At 52.4% G+C, this 20812-nt stretch overlaps 1 protein-coding gene across 4 annotated transcripts in view; it reads left to right on the top strand.

The window, feature by feature from the left end:
• EPHB2 (EPH receptor B2) overlaps positions 1-20812 on the top strand; it is a 106383-nt gene that overhangs the window by 83292 nt on the left and 2279 nt on the right. Inside the window, exons 6-14 of one of the 4 annotated variants that reach the window (XM_082069709.1) lie at positions 3049-3211; positions 3867-3975; positions 4141-4205; positions 7734-7856; positions 8278-8525; positions 9662-9877; positions 13250-13399; positions 17200-17393; positions 18047-18202. In XM_082069709.1, coding sequence (XP_081925835.1) covers positions 3049-3211; positions 3867-3975; positions 4141-4205; positions 7734-7856; positions 8278-8525; positions 9662-9877; positions 13250-13399; positions 17200-17393; positions 18047-18202 — 1424 coding nt within the window. Of the gene's footprint in view, positions 1-3048; positions 3212-3866; positions 3976-4137; positions 4254-7733; positions 7857-8277; positions 8526-9661; positions 9878-13249; positions 13400-17199; positions 17394-18046; positions 18203-20812 lie in introns of all 4 variants that reach the window. The other 3 variants (XM_082069707.1, XM_082069708.1, XM_082069706.1) reach the window with 3 other exon arrangements.

Genomic DNA, 20812 nt, shown 5'->3' with positions numbered 1-20812 from the left:
AGTGCTGCTGATCAGACAAACAAGACAATCCGTTTTCTGTGTGCTCATCTTTTCTTGATCTTTCTTATCTGTGTACCTGTACTTGAGATTTTCATTGTCATTAGTCTAATTCCCAAACACCCCAGTGACACCCAGGCACCTTCAGCGCCAGGTCCAGATGGATAAAGCTGCCAGTGGTACCTGGGGTGGGTTAGAAGGGGGTGGTCAGTAGGTCAGAGAGGTTCTCCTGCCCCTCTGCTCTGCCCTGGGGAGACCACACCTGGAATATTGTGTCCAGCTGTGGCCCCTCAGTTCCAGCAGGACAGGGAACTGCTGCAGAGAGTCCAGCGCAGCCACCAAGATGCTGGAGGGAGTGGAGCATCTCCCGTGTGAGGAAAGGCTGAGGGAGCTGGGGCTCTGGAGCTGGACAAGAGGACACTGAGGGGGGACTCATTCATGGGGATCAATATGGAAAGGGGGAGTGTCAGGAGGATGGAGCCAGGCTCTTCTGGTGACAACCAGTGATAGAACAAGGGGCAATGGGTGCAAACTGGAACACAGGAGGTTCTGCTTAAATATGAGAAGAAACTTGTTCCCGGTGAGGGTGGCAGAGCCTGGCCCAGGCTGCCCAGGGGGGTTGTGGAGTCTCCTTCTGTGCAGACATTCCAACCCGCCTGGACACCTTCCTGTGTAACCTCATCTGGGTGTTCCTGCTTCATGGGGGGATTGACCTGGATGAGCTTTCCAGGGCCCTTCCAACCCCTGACATCCTGTGATTCTGTGATTTTTGAAGAGAAGACTGTTCTGGATGCTGTCAATAGTGGGGTCTCCTGGGAGTTGGCAGAGCTGCTCTGCATTACCTGCAGAATGACGTGCCGTCAGCATTTTGAAGCCTCTGAGTTTGACTTCACCCTTGGAGAAACACATTTGTGCCAGACCACTCTTACCAGCCATCCACACCGGAGCACTGCGCAATCAAGAGCTTAATGCGAGAAGTAATTATCTCCATTAATGTTGTCTTTCAGCTGCTTTTCAGCTGTGAGGCCAATAGTCTGCACAAACCCAGGTCATATAGAGTATAATCAGCCTTGCAAATGCTGGTGGACTTGCAGTTCTGCTGCAGCATGGTGACCAATTGAGAACACACCAGACTCTCCCAGGAGCAGGAGAACACTGGTTCGACACGGTCAGCCGTATGGAGCCCTGTAGTGAATGGCTGTTCTTTGTAATGTTGTTGGAACCGCAGCTTCTGGCTGTGCAGAGGATCCTCTGTGCGAAGGCACCAGCGCTGTTCTCAGAAGTGGATGAACACGAAGGCAAAGTCACCAGATAGCTAACAATGTGGACAGTGGAAAAGAAAGGAGACCAACTGCCCATAAAGGAGAGCTCCATCATTTATTCGAGGGCGAGACAAGCTCTGATTCATCCGGTGCCCCAGCAGCTGAGGACACAGACACCTCCAGGCGGGGTTTGCAGAGCTGGGTGCAGACTGTCCATGGGCTCCTACAGGCAGCCAAAGCAGCACAGAGAGCCACGTCCTGCACAACCCGCATCACCGCGCGGGAAACCTTGGTTCATTAGCAGAAGGGACCTCCTACCTGATTGCCTCTTTGATGCCCCCTGTCCTCCAGGAGCCCACTGCAGAGGTTGGAAACTTTGCTTCTGATTGAGAGTTTCACTCTCACCTGGTGTTAGCATGAGAAGAAATCTCTCCATGGCCCCGCAGCGGAGTTACACACCGAGACAAAAGGCCAGTCCCTCAGTCCACTTGATGGGACGGTACAAATGGTGTGGCTGACTTCTTCTTTCTGCCATCCCTGCCTGCTTCTCGTGAGGTTCTCCCACCTCACTGGGGAGTCTGCATGTGGGTGGGAGCTCTTGGGTTTTCCGAGCCCTTTGCAGTGATTGAAGCCAGCAGATCTCAGGGACTCGCTTGTAAAGTTGCCCGCTCGGATTCTGAGCCGTCAGCTGCTGATCTGTTCCAACCAGTGATCCTACCTGCCAGAGCAGAAGTGTTACCAGAAGGGATAAGCGCTTTCAAAGTAGCTACAGAAATTTGATTTAAAAATTGGTACCTGTGTCCCCCATAAAAATGGGGGCTCGTACTCAGTTTGGCTTTCCTAAGATTTCTCTGTTTTCCAGAAGCATTGTGCTGTTTTCATGCGTTGCTGCTTTGCACTGATGCCCAGGACCCCGTGGCTGCAGGCACCTGGCCAGCCTGCCCTGATCACAGGAAGCACCACATTCAGTACGGTCTTTCATCCTCTGCTGTTGACCTGTCTCTGCCTGTTCCTGGTGGGGACAGTGGCTGTACTCTTGTGCCTGGCACAAGGAGATCCTGGCCCGTCCACCGGTGCTTCTGGATGCTCAGCTAAGGGCATAATTGCCAAGGGCAGTGATGTATCCGTCACCTACACAAGTGCAATACCATCTATACCATTATGATAGGAATGCTCAAGTCCTCAGCTAGAAAAACTGCGCACAAGGGGCAAGACAAAAATGTGGAAGTAGTCTCGTTGTGTCTTTTAAATATCTTTTAAATATGCTCTTTGATTTCCCAGCTTTGAAAACCTGGCCGTGGCCCCTGGAGGAGCAGGCTCTGGGCAGCGGGTGGTGCAGTACTTCTGGGGTCCAAACACCTGTGTTCAGGTCGACTTCACCTCCAGATTGGGAAGAGCAGATGGAGAGGGTGCTGAGGCCAGTCCAGGCACAGGAGGAGAGGCTGAGGAAGGGGGACAGTGATGAAAGAAAGCCGGCACACAAGAGAGAAACAGTTCCCATCCCCACTGAGCTCAGGCTTGGAGAAGCGACCTGAGGTTTCTAGCTGACACCTTCATCAGAGCCTCTCCTGAGAGGTGGTGGGGAGCCCAGGGGCCTCCCTGCTCCCATCCCTGCTTCTGTGTCTCCCCGTGGGGCGGCAGGCGTGGAGGAGTGGCCTGTTTGTTCAGGTGTCCCCGTGGCGGTCTCTGCACCCACACTGCCCTGGTGAACTGTGCTTCCTTCTTCTCAAAATGCAGCACCTGATTCTGGACTCATTTTTCTGATGACAGATTTGTGTTTTCTTGGCAGGATCTGAGTGAGTTAAATTCAACAACAGTGAAGAGTCCCACCAATACTGTGGCAGTGCAAAACCTCAAAGCCGGCACCATCTACGTCTTCCAGGTGCGCGCACGCACCGTGGCCGGGTATGGCCGGTATAGCGGCAAGATGTATTTCCAGACCATGACTGAAGGTGAGTCTTCAGCTGCCTCTGCATAAAGGTGACACGGGGTCTAGAGAGACTTGAACAGGATGGAGATGCACTGGCAGCGGTGCTGGTCCCTTTGCTTTTAGCCTCTTCAAGGCTGCATTGACAAGTCACAGGCATTTATTGAACCTGGCAAGACCTGCAGAGAGGTGTGAGCACTTGGTGGTCCATACAGGGAATCATATAATGTAAGCCAGTTTCTCCCAGGCTCTTCTGGCATGGGGACATGGCCATTCAGTTGGATTTAGAAGAAACAGTATTTATGATTTTCATGTGCACAGCTGTTGATGACAAATGCAGACTTGGGTCTTTATTTTCTAAATTTGTGCTGCTAAATAAAACAGGCCGAGCCAGTTTTGTGCCCCCGAGGCCAAGGAGCAAGGCACAGCATGCATCCGTGGGACTGAGCTTTCCCACTCAAAAGGGATAGCTACATCCAGCTTTCCTGCAGCAGCACATCCCCTGTCACAGCCGCCTGAGCTGATGCCTGAGCACGAGCTGTCCGGGACAAAACCCGCCCCACAGCAGCAGCCACACGAATGCAGGGCAGTGCTCAGGGCCATGCTCTGACCTTGATGAACTTGGTGGTGTACACCCATCCTGTACCCTGGTAACCTCTTCCCTCTTCCTTGCGTGCCAGCCGAGTACCAGACCAGTGTCCAGGAGAAGCTGCCGCTCATCATCGGCTCCTCCGCGGCAGGGCTGGTGTTCCTCATCGCTGTCGTCGTCATCGTTATTGTGTGCAACAGGTGGGTCAGTCTGAGCGCACCACCCAGGGCTGGGGCTGTGCAAGGACAGGGCGATTGGGGTGGAGGTGGCAGGGGAAGGTGAAGGGGAAGGACATGCCCCTGCAGCACGTTCCTCGGCCCCACCGGACCCGTGCTGGTGCTCAGGACTCTCTTTCTTTCCAGAAGACGGGGATTTGAGCGTGCTGACTCTGAGTACACCGACAAGCTGCAGCACTATACCAGTGGCCACAGTACGTACCGCGGGCCCCCGCCAGGCCTGGGGGTCCGCTCTCTCTTCGGTTTGTGTTCCTGTTCACTCATTCCTTGCGGCATGTGGGGGGGGCTCAGGCCACCCAGCTGGGTGCATGTGTAGGCAGGACCTCTGTGCAGTTTACAGTATCACAGTATGTTTGGGATTGGAAGGGACCTCAAAAGCTCATCCAGTCCAATCCCCCTGCTGGAGCAGGAACGCCCAGGTGAGGTCGCACAGGAACATGTCCAGGCGGGTTTTGAATGTCTGCAGAGAAGGAGACTCCACAACCCCCCTGGGCAGCCTGTTCCAGGCTCTGTCACCCTTACCGAGAATAAGTTTTTTCTCAAATTTAAGTGGAACCTCTTGTGTTCCAGCTTGATCCCATTACCCCTTGTCCTATCATTGTTTGCCACCGACATTGTTTGCCTGGCTCCATCCTCGTGGCACTCACCTTTTATATATTTATAAACATTAATAAGGTCACCCCTCAGTCTCCTCTTCTCCAAACTAAAGAGCCCCAGCTCCCTCAGCCTTTCTTCATAAGAGAGGTGCTCCACTCCCTTAATCATCTTTGTTGCCCTACACTGGACCCTCTCCAGTTTAGATTCCCCACCAGTCCCTGTGAGCTGCACCCCTGCCCTGCTTCGTGTAGCCCGTGTTCCGCAGGCCTGTGTGCTGACGGGTGCCAGCTGTGCGGTAAACACTCCTGTGTGTTCTGCAAACCCCCGCTGTGTCCAACACGCACCCCTCCGTGTGCCCTGCAGCCTCACCCTCTTCTGCCACGCAGGCCCTGCCACCGCACCTTGTCCTGCCGCTGCAGCTCCTGAGCTTTGCCCAGCTCGTGGGCAGCAGCGAGACCCGTCTCCCACCCCAGGCACGTCCTGCAGAGCGCTGTCCTCTGCAGGAGCCACGTACCTCCTGGTGCCTTTGCTTGAGCCCATCCCAGTGCTCCCAGAATCGTAATAGGTGTCAGGTGTATCTATATCTATGGGTATATAATGCAATGCGTAACATGCCCTCTCTTGCAGCCTCTCTCTTCCGACATCTCTGCAGGGCGCTCCCTCACATCCAGCATTCCTGCTCCTCATTGCCACCCTCCCTTGCCTCGGTGCATCCTCCTTCCCCTCATTAGTCCCTGGCTTTGTGCCCTCTGCAACACCTTTCTACTCCCTTACCAGAGCCCTGTCACTACAATCCTGCTTCGTTCATGTCGAGGGTTAAGATCGCGGGGTGACAATAAAACCCTGGCAGATGTATTGTTAACCCCCTCTCCCCCCTCCCCTTCCCCCTTTTGCCCCTCCCTCTCCCCCCTTTCCACTCAGGACAGGCGATCGGGAGGGAAAGAAGGACAGAGAGAAGAGAGTTGGAAAAATTAAGGATGTTTTACTAATGCTACTAATAAGAATAGAGAAAATAATACAAAATATACAAAACCAATCTTGAAAGTCTCAGCAACTGCAGAGCCGGCCACCAAAGTCCTGGACTGGACTCTGCAGCCAACCGGAGCTGGATTCAGTCTGTCACTAGGCCTCAGTTCGCAAGGACAACTAGCAAGGTCCTCTCCTAATGTCGGCCATAAAGAAAAAGGGACGAGATCCTCGTGATCTCCCACTTTTATATGAAGTATTCACGTGAATGGGATGTTATACACAGTTGGTCAGTTTCTTGGTCACTTGTTTCTCGTCGCCCCTCTCGCGAGATGTCCATCCATGCTTATCAATAAGTTTGCATTCCATTGCTAGGTTTACCAAAACATGTGTCTGGTTCTCCAGGAAAACGCAGTTAATATGAAGGCTTTAGCTGACAGGAAAAATTCACTGAAAGAGAAACTTGTTTTTAACAAAACCAGGACAGTTCAAATCTCAGTTGTTATTTACCTCACGTTATACTTGCAGCTTTTGCAGATTTCTGTCCTTTTTATACCTTGTTGCTGTACAGACCAGGGCCTTGTTCAGATGGAAAACACCAGTAGTTTCAGCACAGGATACACTATTTCTTCTATTTGCCTGGGAAACATCTCCCCAAAGGCACAGACTGCAGCTCGGTGCCAGCGCGACGGCGTGCTGGCCGCGTTGCTGTAACTTCCCAGGAAAAATGACACTCTTTGAGAAAGATTATGGAAATGCAGCTCTCAGTTGTTTGTCAGTGCGTGCTGCATGTGTAAACATACATTCACACTTTCTCCCGGGGTCTGGTGCGTAACGTGACAGCTTCAGGCTGGGGTGGCATTAGTAGCTGTGCCTCACAAGTGTCGGAACAGGCTCGATGCCACTGGATAGAGATGAGCTGATAATGGGCGTGTGGTGCCTTTTAGCCACATTGTCGCTCAAAACACCAGTCCAAGGCACAGTCCCTGCTTGGCTCCCAGCAGTGACTGCTATGGAGAGGTTATGGTTAGATGATTGCCAAGGTGTGGGGAGCCTGTAAACTATGGAAGCATTGCAGCAACTTCCCTCAACCCTACCAGCATCCTACACATGGAGCTGGGACTCATGTCCCTGGTTCTGTGTTGGGCTCCTTATTTAGTGAGCTGTGAGCTCTGCTCTCCGAACACCCCCAAGTTTGGGGTGAGCCAGCGGACAGCAAAATGAGTATAGAAAGGGGAGAGCTGCAGGACTGCAGGTAAGAGCTGTCCCACGGTGTAGGTAGCGTGCAAGGTGGCATCAGCAGTCCAACCTCACCATTCCGGTGGCCATTGCCTTCCACGTAAACATGTTGTTGTGTCTTCTGCTCTGCCTAGAAGGAAGAGTTGGTTTTTGCAATTTCCCCAGTGTCCCTTACAGCTTGTCCTGGTCATGCTGAGGCTAGTAAGAGAGAACCCAGCCTCCGACAGGGTTACCTGTCAGGAGAACATGGGCCTGGAGTGTCTGTCCCACTTGCAGTGTCCCTGAGGGGTCACAGACACCCACCATGGAGGAGTGAATCTGTTTTGGTGGCTGTGTCAGTAGTACCAAGCACCTAGAGCTGTAGATGTCCATGTAGAGAACCAGGAGCAGCACGTGCCGCAGTGCGCGTCCCAAGGCAGACCGTCGGCACCGCCTGTCGCGTGTGCTGAGCCCGGCTCTCCTCCTCCCCTTCCCCGCACCTCTGACGGACGCTGTGCCGAGGTGGAAGCAGCAGGAGTGGGGCAGAGCTGCAGTCTCTGCAAAGGGTCCTCTCGCAGCGTTAGAGCACGATGAGCATCGCGTGGCACTGGTGTGCTCTGCACCGCCTCCCGAGAGCTAACGCTTCCCTTGCTTTCCCTCTGGATGTGCTAAAGCTGAATCGAGCCGCAGAGCGTGTGTGGCTCTCCGTGGTCACAGTTTGCAGTCCCAGCTAACAGCACAGCCCTCCGCTGCCCAACAGTTTCATTAGAATCCAGCTTCAACAGTCCTGTGCAAATGTGGCTCTGCGTGTTCTTTCTCAAATTGCTTTGCTGTATATGCTTCATTTGCTCGCGCAAATAGGTTTCTCTTTTCCTTGATGCCAGCCATGGGTCGTTCCATTTGCATCTGTCTGTCTGACTGTCTCCCTCACCTTTATGCAGTGACTCCAGGGATGAAGATTTATATTGATCCATTCACCTATGAAGATCCCAATGAGGCTGTCAGGGAATTTGCAAAAGAAATCGATATCTCTTGTGTCAAAATTGAGCAAGTGATCGGGGCAGGTAGGTGAACTGTGAATGTCGGGCTGGTCCTCAGCAGCACAGTCTCCTTTGTGGTCTCAGGCTTTGATGAGGATTTAGCCTTACATGTACTGGGAAGACTAGTGTCAGTAAGGTCTTACACTTAGGCCCAGCCTGGGCTATCAGGAGCAGGTGGTCCAGTGCTAGAGGAGCAAGTCCATCAGTGCTGGAGACAGAGACTTCCCATGTGCGTATATTGTCCAGTGCTCCTCACCAGTGATGAATCCACCTGAAGGGGAGTCCTTGGTGTGGGTGAGGGAGGAAGCACAGAGCAGACGGTGGGCGGTTGGCTCAGGGGTGTGCAGGGTGGGCACGGCTGGAGCCCATCGGAGCAGGGTCCCTGGGGGAGAAAGGCAGAGGTCTGGGAGGCTGACAAGCCCTACCTGTTTCCTTCTGTTCGCAGGGGAGTTCGGTGAGGTGTGCAGTGGGCATCTCAAACTTCCTGGCAAAAGAGAGATCTTTGTGGCCATCAAGACCCTGAAGTCTGGTTACACGGAGAAGCAGAGACGAGACTTCTTGAGTGAAGCCAGCATCATGGGACAGTTCGACCACCCCAACGTCATCCACCTGGAGGGAGTGGTGACCAAGAGTTCGCCAGTCATGATCATCACCGAGTTCATGGAGAATGGCTCACTGGACTCCTTCTTGCGGGTATGAGATTCCAGGAGCATAGAACCATAGAACAGTTTGTGTTGAAGGGCCCTTCCCAGCTCCCCAGTGCCCCCCCTGCCATGAGCAGGGACATCTGCACCAGCTCAGGTTGCTCAAAGCCCCGTCCAGCCTGGCCTGGGATGTCTCCAGGGATGGTTCATCCACCACCTCTCTGGCCAACCTGGGCCAGGCTCTCACCACCTTCATTGTAAAAAAATTTCTTCCTCATGTCCAGCCTGAATCTCCCTCCTTTCATTTAAAACCATCACCTCTTGTCCTATCACAAAAAGACTAAAAAGTCTGTCCCCATCTTTCTTATCAGCCCCTTTTAAGCACTGAAAGGCCACACTAAGGTCTCGCCGGAGCTTCTCTTCTCCATCCGAACACCCCAGCTCTCTCACCTGTCCCCAGCAGAGCTGTTCCAGCCTCGGGTCATTCCTGTGGCTCCTCTGGCCCCTCTGCAGCCCCAGAGGTCGTGTTGGGCCAGAGCTGGACCTGGAGAGGAAGGCTCCCGGTCTGACCCCGTGTGACAGGGCCCTTCACTGCCCAGTGTCCCCAGCCACTGGGGCGGCTGCTGTGCCGTCCAGAGGTCTGTGCGTCAGGAACAGACGTGGAGGTGGCACCAAGGCTCTCATCTGCTATGTGTGTCCACTCATACTAGCAAAAGGCTGCACCTACCTGTCCACATGCCCACAGATGCATTTACAAACCGCTTCTGTGGACGTGGAGGGACAGTCTGAAGTAGCTTTAGCACAGCAGGACTTCACCTCAAGCTGCTCTGTCGAAATATTTATAGGTCTGAGTTTGAAGTGGTTAATTCACTATGTTGAAGGGACATAATCTGCTTAATATGAATAGATTGTCCCTCCTGAACCCTCCTGTGCAAGGTGTGGGAGATCTGCCACCCTCAGATGACAGCAGCCACCACAGCAATGCCCACAGGGTGTGCGGAGGCGACTTCCAGCCCCTGTGAGCTCCCCACTGCCCACCCTCTTGCTTTGGAGGGAACACACATACTCATTGCAGAGCAGTGTCTGGATATGCAGCACAGAAAGAGGCCACTGGCTGTTTGCCTGGCCATGGCGGGCTGTGAATTTGCTCCTCTGATGTGGCCTCTTTCTCTCTCTTCCTTTAAGCAAAATGACGGGCAGTTCACCGTGATCCAGCTGGTGGGCATGTTGCGGGGCATCGCGGCGGGCATGAAATACCTGGCCGACATGAACTACGTGCACCGGGACCTGGCTGCCCGCAACATCCTGGTGAACAGCAACCTGGTCTGCAAAGTGTCTGACTTCGGCCTCTCCCGCTTTTTGGAGGATGACACCTCTGATCCCACCTACACCAGCGCACTGGTAAAGCTGCTCTCTGGAGGGGAGGGAGGGCGGTGAAGGAAGGAGTCGTGGAGATGGGGACATTCCCTGCTGACCTGAGGAGCACTTTGTCGAAGTGTCAGCAGTGGAAATAAAGTGCCAGATGGGAAAGACCAATGAAATGAACCACAGAAGATTTTCTCTTGCAAGGTCTTGTCCAGTGACTGTTGATGGGCCCTATAGTCACTTCTGTATATAACCGAGCCTCTTCCAAACATGTCCCCGATAAAGCCAGAGTTGGGATGATGTGTTATTCCCATCCAGCACGTGTCCTCTGAGATGCTGTCCTGACAGATTTGTCACCAGAGCAGTAAGTCTGGGGTTTTTGTCCGATTGTGCTGCCCAGTTGTCTGGGAGGCCGTGATCCTTTTCATGTCATGTCACAGGCCCAGGAACAAGAAGTGTGGGGACTGTGCTGGGAGAAGCCCTGCAGTACTAGATCCGAAACATCCAGAGAGTATTCCCGAATTAGAGAAACTTTCCCAGAAATGGCTTCGTGATCACCTATAGCCTCCCAGGAACACCATGGTTAGCAGTGACACAAGTGCCACTGGGAATTCGTGGCCTGTCTCAGGCTACAGAATGTGCACTGGGATCAAAGGATAATTTGAAGACTTTGTTGTTCAGTGAGACTGCAGCCAGGAGTTCTCATAAATACCATTGCTTGTGAAGGTGTACAGCATCGCTCTGAGTGATGCTACAGGATCAGTGCCTACCTACAGTGTCTATGACAGGACTTCTTGGAAGCAAGTATTGACAGAGCTGGCACGTGATCTGTTGGAAGAACAGGCAGAAAGAGACCTGGGGGGACTAATGGACAGGAAGCTCAACAGGAGCCACCAGTGTGCCCAGGTGGCCAAGAAGGCCAATGGTGTCCTGTCCTGTATCCAAACCAGCGTGGTCAGCAGGACAAGGGCAGTGACCCTTCCCCTGTGCTCTGCATTGGGGAGGCCACACCTGGAGTGTTGTGGTCAGTTCTGGGCCCCTCAGGTCAGGAAAGAGATTGAAGTGCTGGAGCGGGTCCAGAGAAGAGCAACAAGACTGGGGAAGGGACTGGAACACAAGCCCTATGGGGAGAGGCTGAGGGAGCTGGGCTTGTTTAGTCTGGAGAAGAGGAGGCTTAGAGCTGAGCTCAGCACTCTCTAGAACTACCTGAAGGGCAGTTCTAGCCAGGGGGGGATTGGGCTCTTCTCCCAGGCATCAGCAATAGGACAAGGGGCCATGGGCTTCAACTCTGCCAGGGGAAATTGAGGCTGGAGATGAGAAAGCAATTCTGTGCAGAGAGAGTGGTCAGGCATTGGAATGGCTGCCCAGGGAGGTGCTGGACTCACCGGCCCTGGTGGTTTTCAAACTGAGATTGGACATGGCACTTAGTGCCATGATTTGTCAATGGAGTGGAGTTGGACCAAGGGTTGGACTCGATGATCTCTGAGGTCTTTTCCAACCTAGTCCATTCTGTGATTCTGTGAAATAATCCTTCCCAGATCTTTCAAAGTGGCCACAATGAGGTGTCTGCCATAGCTTTTAGTGAACTGTAACAGTAGGCGAATACCCAACAAACACCTAAAAATGTGCACTTCTGTTCTCATCTGAACTTGTGTAACGTCAGACAACAACGTCATACACAGTCGTCCCATGACTTTTAGAAACACTGGCAACGTTTGTTTTTGACAACGTGATCCTTACATCCAATTAACTTTCCCTTTGTTAAGCTAAATACATGGAAACTTCTGGTGTTTACTGCTGTTTCCTGTTCCTGTTCTTGTGCCTGTAGCTTTCCTCTCTGTCATCTCTCATTTATTCTTCTCGATCTGCAGGTACAGTAGCAGGACATATATTATCTATAGCCACAGAATATGTGCACCCACAATAGCAGAGTGCCAGAAGTAATGTTATCTTTCCCTTCAAAATGCATCATCCTCAAATGTCCCGAGATGCATGAGTGTTTTTTATTATAATTAACTAATAATTATTATTCCCACAAGGAAACCCCAAGTATATCCAGTCTGTGATTTCTACTTTAGGACTTCTTTTTTAGTCATTTTTAACATCCACTGCTTGTCAGGAGCTCTGTGAAGAGTGTGCCTGATGGAGATAACTTCATATTTGGTATAGAATGCTTAGTCCTCCATCTCTTGTGGAAAACAGAGTATTTCTTCCGAGGTTTGTGGCAGTGAGAAGACTAATGAACATTGTTTTGTCACTAAATAACTACCACATCTTACTAAAGGTCTCCTAGGACTTAATGGGACTCGGACCCTGTACATGCTAGAATAATGAAAAAAAGATAATGTTCCTTAATCTTCCCACAGCCACAAAACCTAGACAATTTTGCGTATTTTCCAGCACAGGGGAAGATTTTCCCTTCAGAAGGTCCCTTGAGTTGTGAACGGCTCAAGTCTAAAGACCCTGGTGGAAATTCAGGAGGCTGCAAGGGCTGGAGCAGAACCACGTGTCCCTGTGGCCCCGTGGTGCATCACTCCCGTGGGAGTGGACAGTCCTGATGTCTCCAGAGCTGCTGGACCATGGAGACCCCAGTGCCCACTCAGTCCATCCCATTTCCCCCAGTGACCAAGCATGCCATACTAAAGAGCATGTTCACTCCTCCTGCCTCCAGAAATGGACAGGATCCAAAACTGCTGGATCACATATGTATCAACGAACAGACTGACACATGATGCATTCTGCTCGAGAGGATGATATATCACCGCCTTCAGAGAGCCTAGAGATGTTGAAAGCTGAAGAGACCGGTGTTCTAATTCCTTGTATTCTGCTCTGGAGGCAGCTAGGTGACAGCAAAAGGGTGGAGGGAGATTCAGAGGGGATTAGTTTGGATTTTTCTGTGTTCATAGCCATTAATTTTTCTACAGAAGACCGTACCAGCACAATGGGCATTTTGTCATGCTGAAGACTGTGATGGCAGTAGGCAGGTGGGGGGAGCTGGGCTTGGTTAATATGATGAAGAGATGAGGGAACATCTACAAGTGACCTGTGGTACTTGAAGGGCAGTTACAAAGAAGACAGAGCCAAACTCTTTGCAGTGGTACCAATGATATAACAAGAGGCAACAGAAACAATCATGGCTTGGGAGGTTCGAGATGAATAACAGGAAAATCTTCCCCAGGAGGGTTGTGCAGCCCTGGAAAAGGTCACCAAACTGGGGGAATCATCATCCTTGAGGGCTTCCCACACTTGACTAGACAAACCATAGCCACCCTGATCTAACGACAGGGATATTCCTGCGGTCCTTTCCTGCTGGATTTTATCAGCGCATTGGACGCAGATGTTTCGGACACTCATCTTGGTCAGTTCCCGTTGCTCTTTCAGTTACCGTCCCCTTTGTGTTTCCTGCAGGGTGGGAAGATCCCGATACGGTGGACGGCACCTGAGGCAATTCAGTACCGAAAATTCACATCAGCCAGCGACGTGTGGAGCTACGGAATAGTCATGTGGGAGGTGATGTCGTATGGCGAGCGACCTTACTGGGATATGACCAATCAAGATGTGAGTTGTTAAGAAAAAAAGAGCAGAAACACTGAAATTGGGAGCATGACTACAGCCAGACCCAACCTGTGGCATGTCCAGAGCCTTCTCTGTCATGGGAGATGTGTCCAAGGTCAACCTCTTTGGAAGAAGTAATGGGGATAACTTTGGCTTTTGTTCTGGTCGCGTTTTGTTGCTGTGGCAGAGGTTGGGGACTGTCCAACACCCGCTGCAGTAGGACAGGGTTAATGTGAGCACCCTCGGGGGTGGTAGACAGATGTCCATGTGGAGAGGGAGCGGGTGGGTGGGAAATGAAATGCTGCCACTGACCCGGGAGCTCCTGGAGCAGTCGGCAGCTCTTCATCTGCAGGAGACCACAGGTTTAGTGAAGGTCTGTTACAGAGTCACAGGATGGTTTGGGTTGGAAGGGCCCTTTAAAGCCCATCTAGTCCCCCCTGCCATGGTCAAGGATATCTTCCACTAGATGGTCATTAAATCTCCCATGGCAAACTTGGACTGCGGTGTATAAGAAGCCAAGCAACTTACAGCTAGAAACCAAAACCGCAAGGTATTTCAGGACATGCTTAATTTTAAATATAATACTTTATATCTCTAATTCACGTGGAACTGTTACTTTCAGTCCTTGTTCCCTGAGACCCAGGCAGTTTCTGTGAGCCCTCTCCTCCACCTGAGGATGACCTGTGGCTGCAGTCTCCTTTCAGCACAGCAGTGCCATTCTCCTTGCTGCTCTTCACCTGATTACCTGGGTGACCAAAGCCCATCTGTCCAGCGGCAATGAGCGCCATGCAGAGTGCTACACCTGCACATGTGTGTCCAGAAGACTCCTCTGGTGTGGGGCTTCTTCTTCATGCAGTCTTTGCCTTGTGAACCCTCTGGATCTAACACCAAGGTCCTGGGTACACCCTTTGTGTGCAGAAGGCCTGTCCTCCCACCCTGCTGCAAGCATGGGTCTTGCAAACCTGCATGTTGAGCATCTGCCTGGCTTCCAGCTTGTTTCAGAGCTGTCCTGGGCAGCCCGTTGGAAGCGCTCAGACTGCCACCTTCATCTCCATCATCCTGTGGGGCCCACAAAACACCCTGCCCTACAGGGAGAGAGTGAGAGCCAAGTGAGTCCTGCAACTCCTCCTCCCCAATGGAAAGTCGGACCTTTATCAAGTCAATATAACTCCATTCATGCCATGCCAGGTTTTTCCAGAGTGGGACAATTTCTTCCCTAGTGCCTGGTGGGGAATTTGTTCAAGTGAGTCCTCAACGCCTGGAGCAGACAGATGATATCTTAGCATCCTTGGCTGTTCATGGCCTTGCCACAGCCCCTAGCATACCAGAAAAGTCTTTACATCAATTGTTTGAGCCAAAAGGGAAGAGGTTAGGGGCATGTCCTTCTTGGAAAAGACAATTTCCATCCTGTTAAGGCTTCATTATCACCTGCAGTGTCAAGCATTTCCTGCAGGCAGGTGCCACTGCCCTCGTCCCTGCCTTGGCATCGCTCTGTACGCACAGCCTTCTGCTGTCCCCCTCCCGTGTCCTCCTCTCCCAGACCTCTTCCCTCAGTGGTTTCTCCTGCCGCAACCCCTGTGCTGCCGTGGCACCGGTTCATCTGGCAGGGACGGCACAGCCCCGTCTGCTGCGCGCTGCCTGTCCCCAGCCTCTTCTTCCCCCTCTTCTGCCGCAGGACATTGCACCCCGGGAGCTGTCACTACTTAATTACAGCTGATCTTCCCTGTGATTGAGAACACAGTATTAATATTCGCTGCAGATTAGCCTCCTGACCCTGGGGTGTGAGCGCCTGGGGAGGCTGCGGGGAGAGGAGACGGATCGTGCAGCCTGTGCCCCCTCGCGGGACGTGTCTGCTGGCAGCGAGCGGGCAGCTTGTCGGGAAACGGTTTCATCCATGCTGTAGACGAGCTCTTGATGCTTGTGATGACCCTCCCCAGCCCTGCTCGCCCCGTGCTTCCCCTCCCTTCTGTCTCAGATAGATCTGCCGTCCAGCGGGCTGGGAGAGGGGACATGTCTCCTCCTGGCGGAGTCCCTGAAGGGGCACCAAGAGCTGCACAAAGCACAGCAGCGATGGCTCAGCTCAGACCTTCCCAGGCCCAGTGGGCTCCGTCATGTCCAGGCGGGGGGCAGAGGGGCGGGAGGACTCAGGCATCCTGCAGCAGCAGTGCCAGCCCTGTCTGCCTGGGATCAGCCTGCCCAGCACCTTGGCCGTGCGCACCAGTGTCTGGAGCACCCTCCCAATCTGTTCTCTCCCACAGTCCATCGTAAACCCTGCCAGATGCCCACCTCACACCCTGGATTGCTTGTCATGGACCTGCCACCCGCCCTCCCTTGGGGCAGCAGCCTCCTTCCACCGCCGCACGCCACTGTCACCTTTCCACCAACCTTCCCTGCTGTTCTCCCGGTCCCAACTGCAGTAATGTCGATCTTGTCTATGCAGCCTTCCTGCTCAACAATATATTCACCACGCTGCTGTGTGGGTATGGCTAGTCCTTCCCCAGGAGGGTGATACAGCCCTGGGGTGGCCCAGCAGGCAGATTTCTGTCCTTGGAAGTATGCAGGACACAGTGAGAACAGCCAGAGACATTGAGGTCCTTCTCTGGACCACTGAGGGAGGGTTCTATCAACCTCCCTCCCCTTTTTTATCATCTCTGTGAAGAGCTGGTCATTTCCAAATGCTGCCCCTGATTTCTCTTACTGCAGTTCTGGTTTTTATCCTCAGCTATGTTTTTTGTTGCCATGCACAAGCCTGTTTCTAGTGTCCAAGGCTGCTTCTGCTCACCCCTCAGTGCCTGTGCTGTGAATATGACCAGAGGATGTGTAAGGAGAAGCCTGTCAGTGCCTCTGTGGGAGGAACATATGTCTCTGTAGGAAGCTGTGCAGTTCCATCCCCCTTGATTGCCCAGGGAAGGATGGAGGGCTACAGGTGCAGAGTGACAGGGAGACTGAATTCCCCTTGTAGAAGATCCTCTAGCCCTTGTGCATGTGCTGTTTCCACGGAACACTCCAAGATCAGGCTTTTTCCCACGTCATGTGGTGCAGTAAGGGGAGACCAAAGTCAGCAGCCAAAGCCTTTCTGAGTTGGCCCACAGGGCTGCAGCGGGACGTGGGCAAGCTGTAGCCAAGTTCTCCTGTGCCTGGCTCTTCTGACCAAGGTATCGGTCCTTCCCACTGTGAGCTTCAGTTTGCATGTACGCGGGACTGTGGGCAGATCCAGCTCTTACTGCTGGCTCAGCACCCCCAGCCCTGTCCCCTGGCATGACACTGTCACCTGGAAGGGCTGGGTTGTTGGCAGGAGTAGAAAGCACAACTGGAGGAAGGAAAGCACAGAGGGAGGTTCCCCCACCTGTAACTCATGAGCAGACCCGTCACTGGATGGGATGTTCTCCTCCCGTGAGCTGCTGGGCTGGGCTGTGTGCCTGTCCGAAAACACGAACCCTTCTCTCTGACTCGCCTTTCTCAAGCCTGGAGCTGCAGGCTCACACATCCTTGTCAAGGTAGCAGGGATGGTCTCTTTTCGCAGATTAGGAGACTGATGGGCACAGCCCATCACAAGCAGTCAGCGAGGCTGTGTGTCGGCTGAGCATCACCTTAGAGGACAACATGCATGCAGAGGGCTGGAAGCTATGGAGTCATGTTTTGCTGCAAGAATAGGCGGCTGAGATGATGGGCAGCAGTAAGTACAGGCACAGCAGCATCTTTGTGGAATGGCTGGCCATGCCAGCCACTCTCAGGATCCAAGAACATTAGGAGTTAAATAGGTTTCATTGCCGCCGTATTGTTCTCTTTTTCTCCTCTTGCAGGTGATAAATGCTATTGAGCAGGACTATCGGCTGCCACCACCTATGGATTGTCCAAATGCCCTTCACCAACTAATGCTTGACTGTTGGCAGAAGGATCGAAACCACAGACCCAAATTTGGGCAAATTGTCAACACCTTAGATAAAATGATCCGAAATCCCAACAGCCTGAAAGCCATGGCACCTCTCTCCTCTGGGTACGTATCTCTGTCTTCCTCTTGTCCTTTGGTTTCTATTTGCAGATCTGCTGTCCTTTGTGTCCTGGTGGGCATCTCTCTAGGACAGCTATTTTAGAGGCAGCTTGGCCTGCATTGTTTGGTCCTTTATATGAAGGCCAATCAAAGATGTAAAGGTCACTCTGATCTCTCTCCTTGAACAGGTTAGGTCTGGTGTATGCAGACAGCTCATTGAGTTGGGCAGTGTCCTTGTGCACAGGTAGAGCAGCATGTTGGTTTCATGTACACAACTGGCTGGCTGGATGTCGTTGTTTGGTAGTTGGCATTATGATGTTTCCCTGGACTGGATGGGGATACACCAACTTGTGGGGAGTGCTGGCCCCATTATGAGGATGTACTTTCCCCCCTTGTGCACCCAGGATTTTAGAGCTGTATCCTATCACCTTTGATGTGTCCTACCTCTCCTGTACAGACTGACCCAGAAGGACTTCTCTGATGCTCTACACAGTCATTCCCTCAGTTGAACAGAGCACTTTCTGGGTGGTACTTCTTAATATGGTGCGGTGCAGGCACTGTGAATGGTGCTGGTCCGGGTCCCTCCAGCTGATGGAGGGTGAAGAAATACGTGTGCGTGCTGCTGTCTGTTCTGCTCATTGCCCATTTCTGTGTTGCAGGATGAACCTCCCCCTTCTTGACCGCACAATCCCGGATTACACCAGCTTCAACACTGTGGATGAATGGCTGGATGCCATCAAGATGAGCCAGTACAAGGAGAGCTTTGCCAGTGCTGGCTTCACCACCTTTGACGTAGTGTCTCAGATGACTGTAGAGTAAGTTCCCAGGCTTCTAGTCTCAAAGCACAAGGAGAAGTTTCAGTAGTTTAACAACAGTTGGTTGTTATTGAATTAGTTTTAATTTTCACGTGATGTAGTTTTACTTTTACAGAATGTGTTGCTTGGTGGACTCATTTTTGGTCCGCTCAGTTTCTGCAGAGCTCTCAGTTCTGCAGGCTCTGTCTTGTCTCCAGACTGTGCATCTGTCTGTCGGTCCATAGCTGCAAAATTCGTTTCCACACTATCATGCTGTGTGTCCCCACTGTGAAAACCAAAACCCCTATACGGGTCTCCAGAACCCCAGCATGGAACAAAAGGAGATTTCAGGCCAGCATCAGGCAATTCTCCATCCACTCGAGCGCGCTTTTAGACTCTGCAGTCCCTTGGATGTCTGGCTTGTTGGTGATGGAGACAAGCAGACTGCAAACAAATTTGTGTCTGAGAAAGGCCTCTGAAAGTCCAGATGGTTTCAGGTTTGTTCTGAATTGTCCTGCACCCGCTACAAACGGCCCTCAGTGACAAAACCTCAGCAAGTTCTTCAGAGAAAGCAAGCAGCTGAAATCCATTCGGGGGTTTTTTCTGAATCCCTTGGGACTGGCTGGGCTTTGATGCCTCGGTGAAAGGCTTGTGGTTGGTTGCAGTTGGCTTTAGAAACCCTGCCTAAGAAAGCACCAAGCATTGAAGCCATCTGTAAGTGCTACAACATCTCTGTGCCTGGTAACCAGGATTTGGTGCTTAATTCCAGACTTTAAATCTACCAATGAATCAGAATCTGTTCACGCAAACAGCCAAACTGACCTTTTCTGGCTTTTTGTTCGTATTTGCTGCCAGGAAAATCACATGGTAATTCTGACTGACTGTATCTGTGGTACAACCCCAGGGCCCTGGGGATGGTTGTGGCACACTATGGGCTGTGTCCGTACAACAGGAGGAGTGTCCATAAAATCTGAAGGACAGGGAAGAAGAACTTTGACCAATCTGGGACATCACACCCGCACCACAGCCCAGCCCTGCCTGGGTTGTGTCATATATAACAGCAAACAGTTCAGACTGCAGTCTGCTTTTTCACAGACATGCTCAGTGCCCCTAAATGCCACTGCTCCCTGTCCATTACCAGGTCCCACACAATATGCCCCATGTTCGTCTCCAGGTGCCTTCATCACAATCACAAGGGTGTCCTCAGCTCATGTCCACACTGGTTTTGACAAACCTCCCTTTCACATTTCTCACCTGCTTGACTGATCATAAGAACAGAGAGAACGACTCTCCAAGCTCTTTTTCCTTTGGAAGTCACAGAACAGTTTGTGTTGAAGGACCTTCCCAGCTCCCCAGTGCCCCCCCTGCCATGAGCAGGGACATCTTCACCAGCTCAGGTTGCTCAGAGCCCCGTCCAGCCTGGCCTGGGATGTCTCCAGGGATGGTTCATCCACCACCTCTCTGGCCAACCTGGGCCAGGCTCTCACCACCCTCAGGGCAACAATTCCTTCCTCATGTCCAGCCTGAATCTCCCTCCTTTCATTTAAAACCATCACCTCTTGTCCTGTCACAAAAAGACTAAAAAGTCTGTCCCCATCTTTCTTATCGGTCCCTTTTAAGTATGAAAAGGCCACACTAAGGTCTCTCCGGAGCTTCTCTTCCCCATCCGAACCCCCCAACTCTCTCACCTGTCCCCCAGCAGAGCTGTTCCAGCCTCGGGTGATTCCTGTGGCTCCTCTGGCCCCTCTGCAGCAGCTCCATGTGTGTCTGTGCTGAGGACCCAGAGCTGGACCAGCACTGCAGCGGGGCAGAGGGGCAGGATCCCCCAAATCTGCTGCCCACAGGGCTGGGGATGCACCCCAGGGCACCATTGGCTTCTGGGCTGTGAGCGCACATGGCCGGGTTGTGTCCAGTCGCTCATCCCCAGAACCCCCAAGCCCTTTTCCGCAGGGCTGCTCTCCATCCCTCCATCCCCAGCCTGGATTGATACACCACCTTCTAATGTTTGCTGGTCTTTGCAGAAGCAGATAATCATGTAAGTGGAGCTGAAGTGCCATGAGACAGTTTTCTTCAAATTTTCATAGCCAGCAAAGTGTAAATGTTTATTAATACTGCTTCAGTTCACCGAATCCACGTGTTTTCAGCGCTGACCTACTTGAAGGGTTTCTCACTGAATTGTCTGCAGGCTGGGACACCTGGGCTGCCAAAGGATCTATGTCCAGGGCAGAAAGCTTAGGAAGCACAGGGCTCTGCAGAGCCACAGACTTACTCTGGTTTACAGACGTGAGTGAAGACGTTAGGCTTTGTTCCTAATCAGAACAAAAGCAAAAGACCAAGTGCCAGACTCATCCAGGGGGACGTTCCCTGGCTCAGCACAGCTGGCTGTGGCAGAGGACGGAATGGAAGCCCTTCAGCAAGAAAAGCAACCACTGTGAGGGACCCCGTCCCGCTGCCAGAGCTGCGCGGTGTGTCAGCGCATTTCCAGCTGCTTTGCTGAGCACGAGTCCGGGCAGCAGCAGAGCTGTGCCTTGGGTTCACCCATCTCAGAGGACACTGGTGTGAAGCTGTTCAGGGTGGTCTCCAGTCAGTTGCCTATGGCATACCCCATGACCACCTTTCCTTCTTCATGCT

This window comes from Streptopelia decaocto (assembly GCF_964273445.1).
Source record: "Streptopelia decaocto genome assembly, chromosome: 20".
Lineage (NCBI taxonomy): Eukaryota > Metazoa > Chordata > Aves > Columbiformes > Columbidae > Streptopelia > Streptopelia decaocto.
This window is presented reverse-complemented; position numbering and strand designations above follow the sequence as displayed.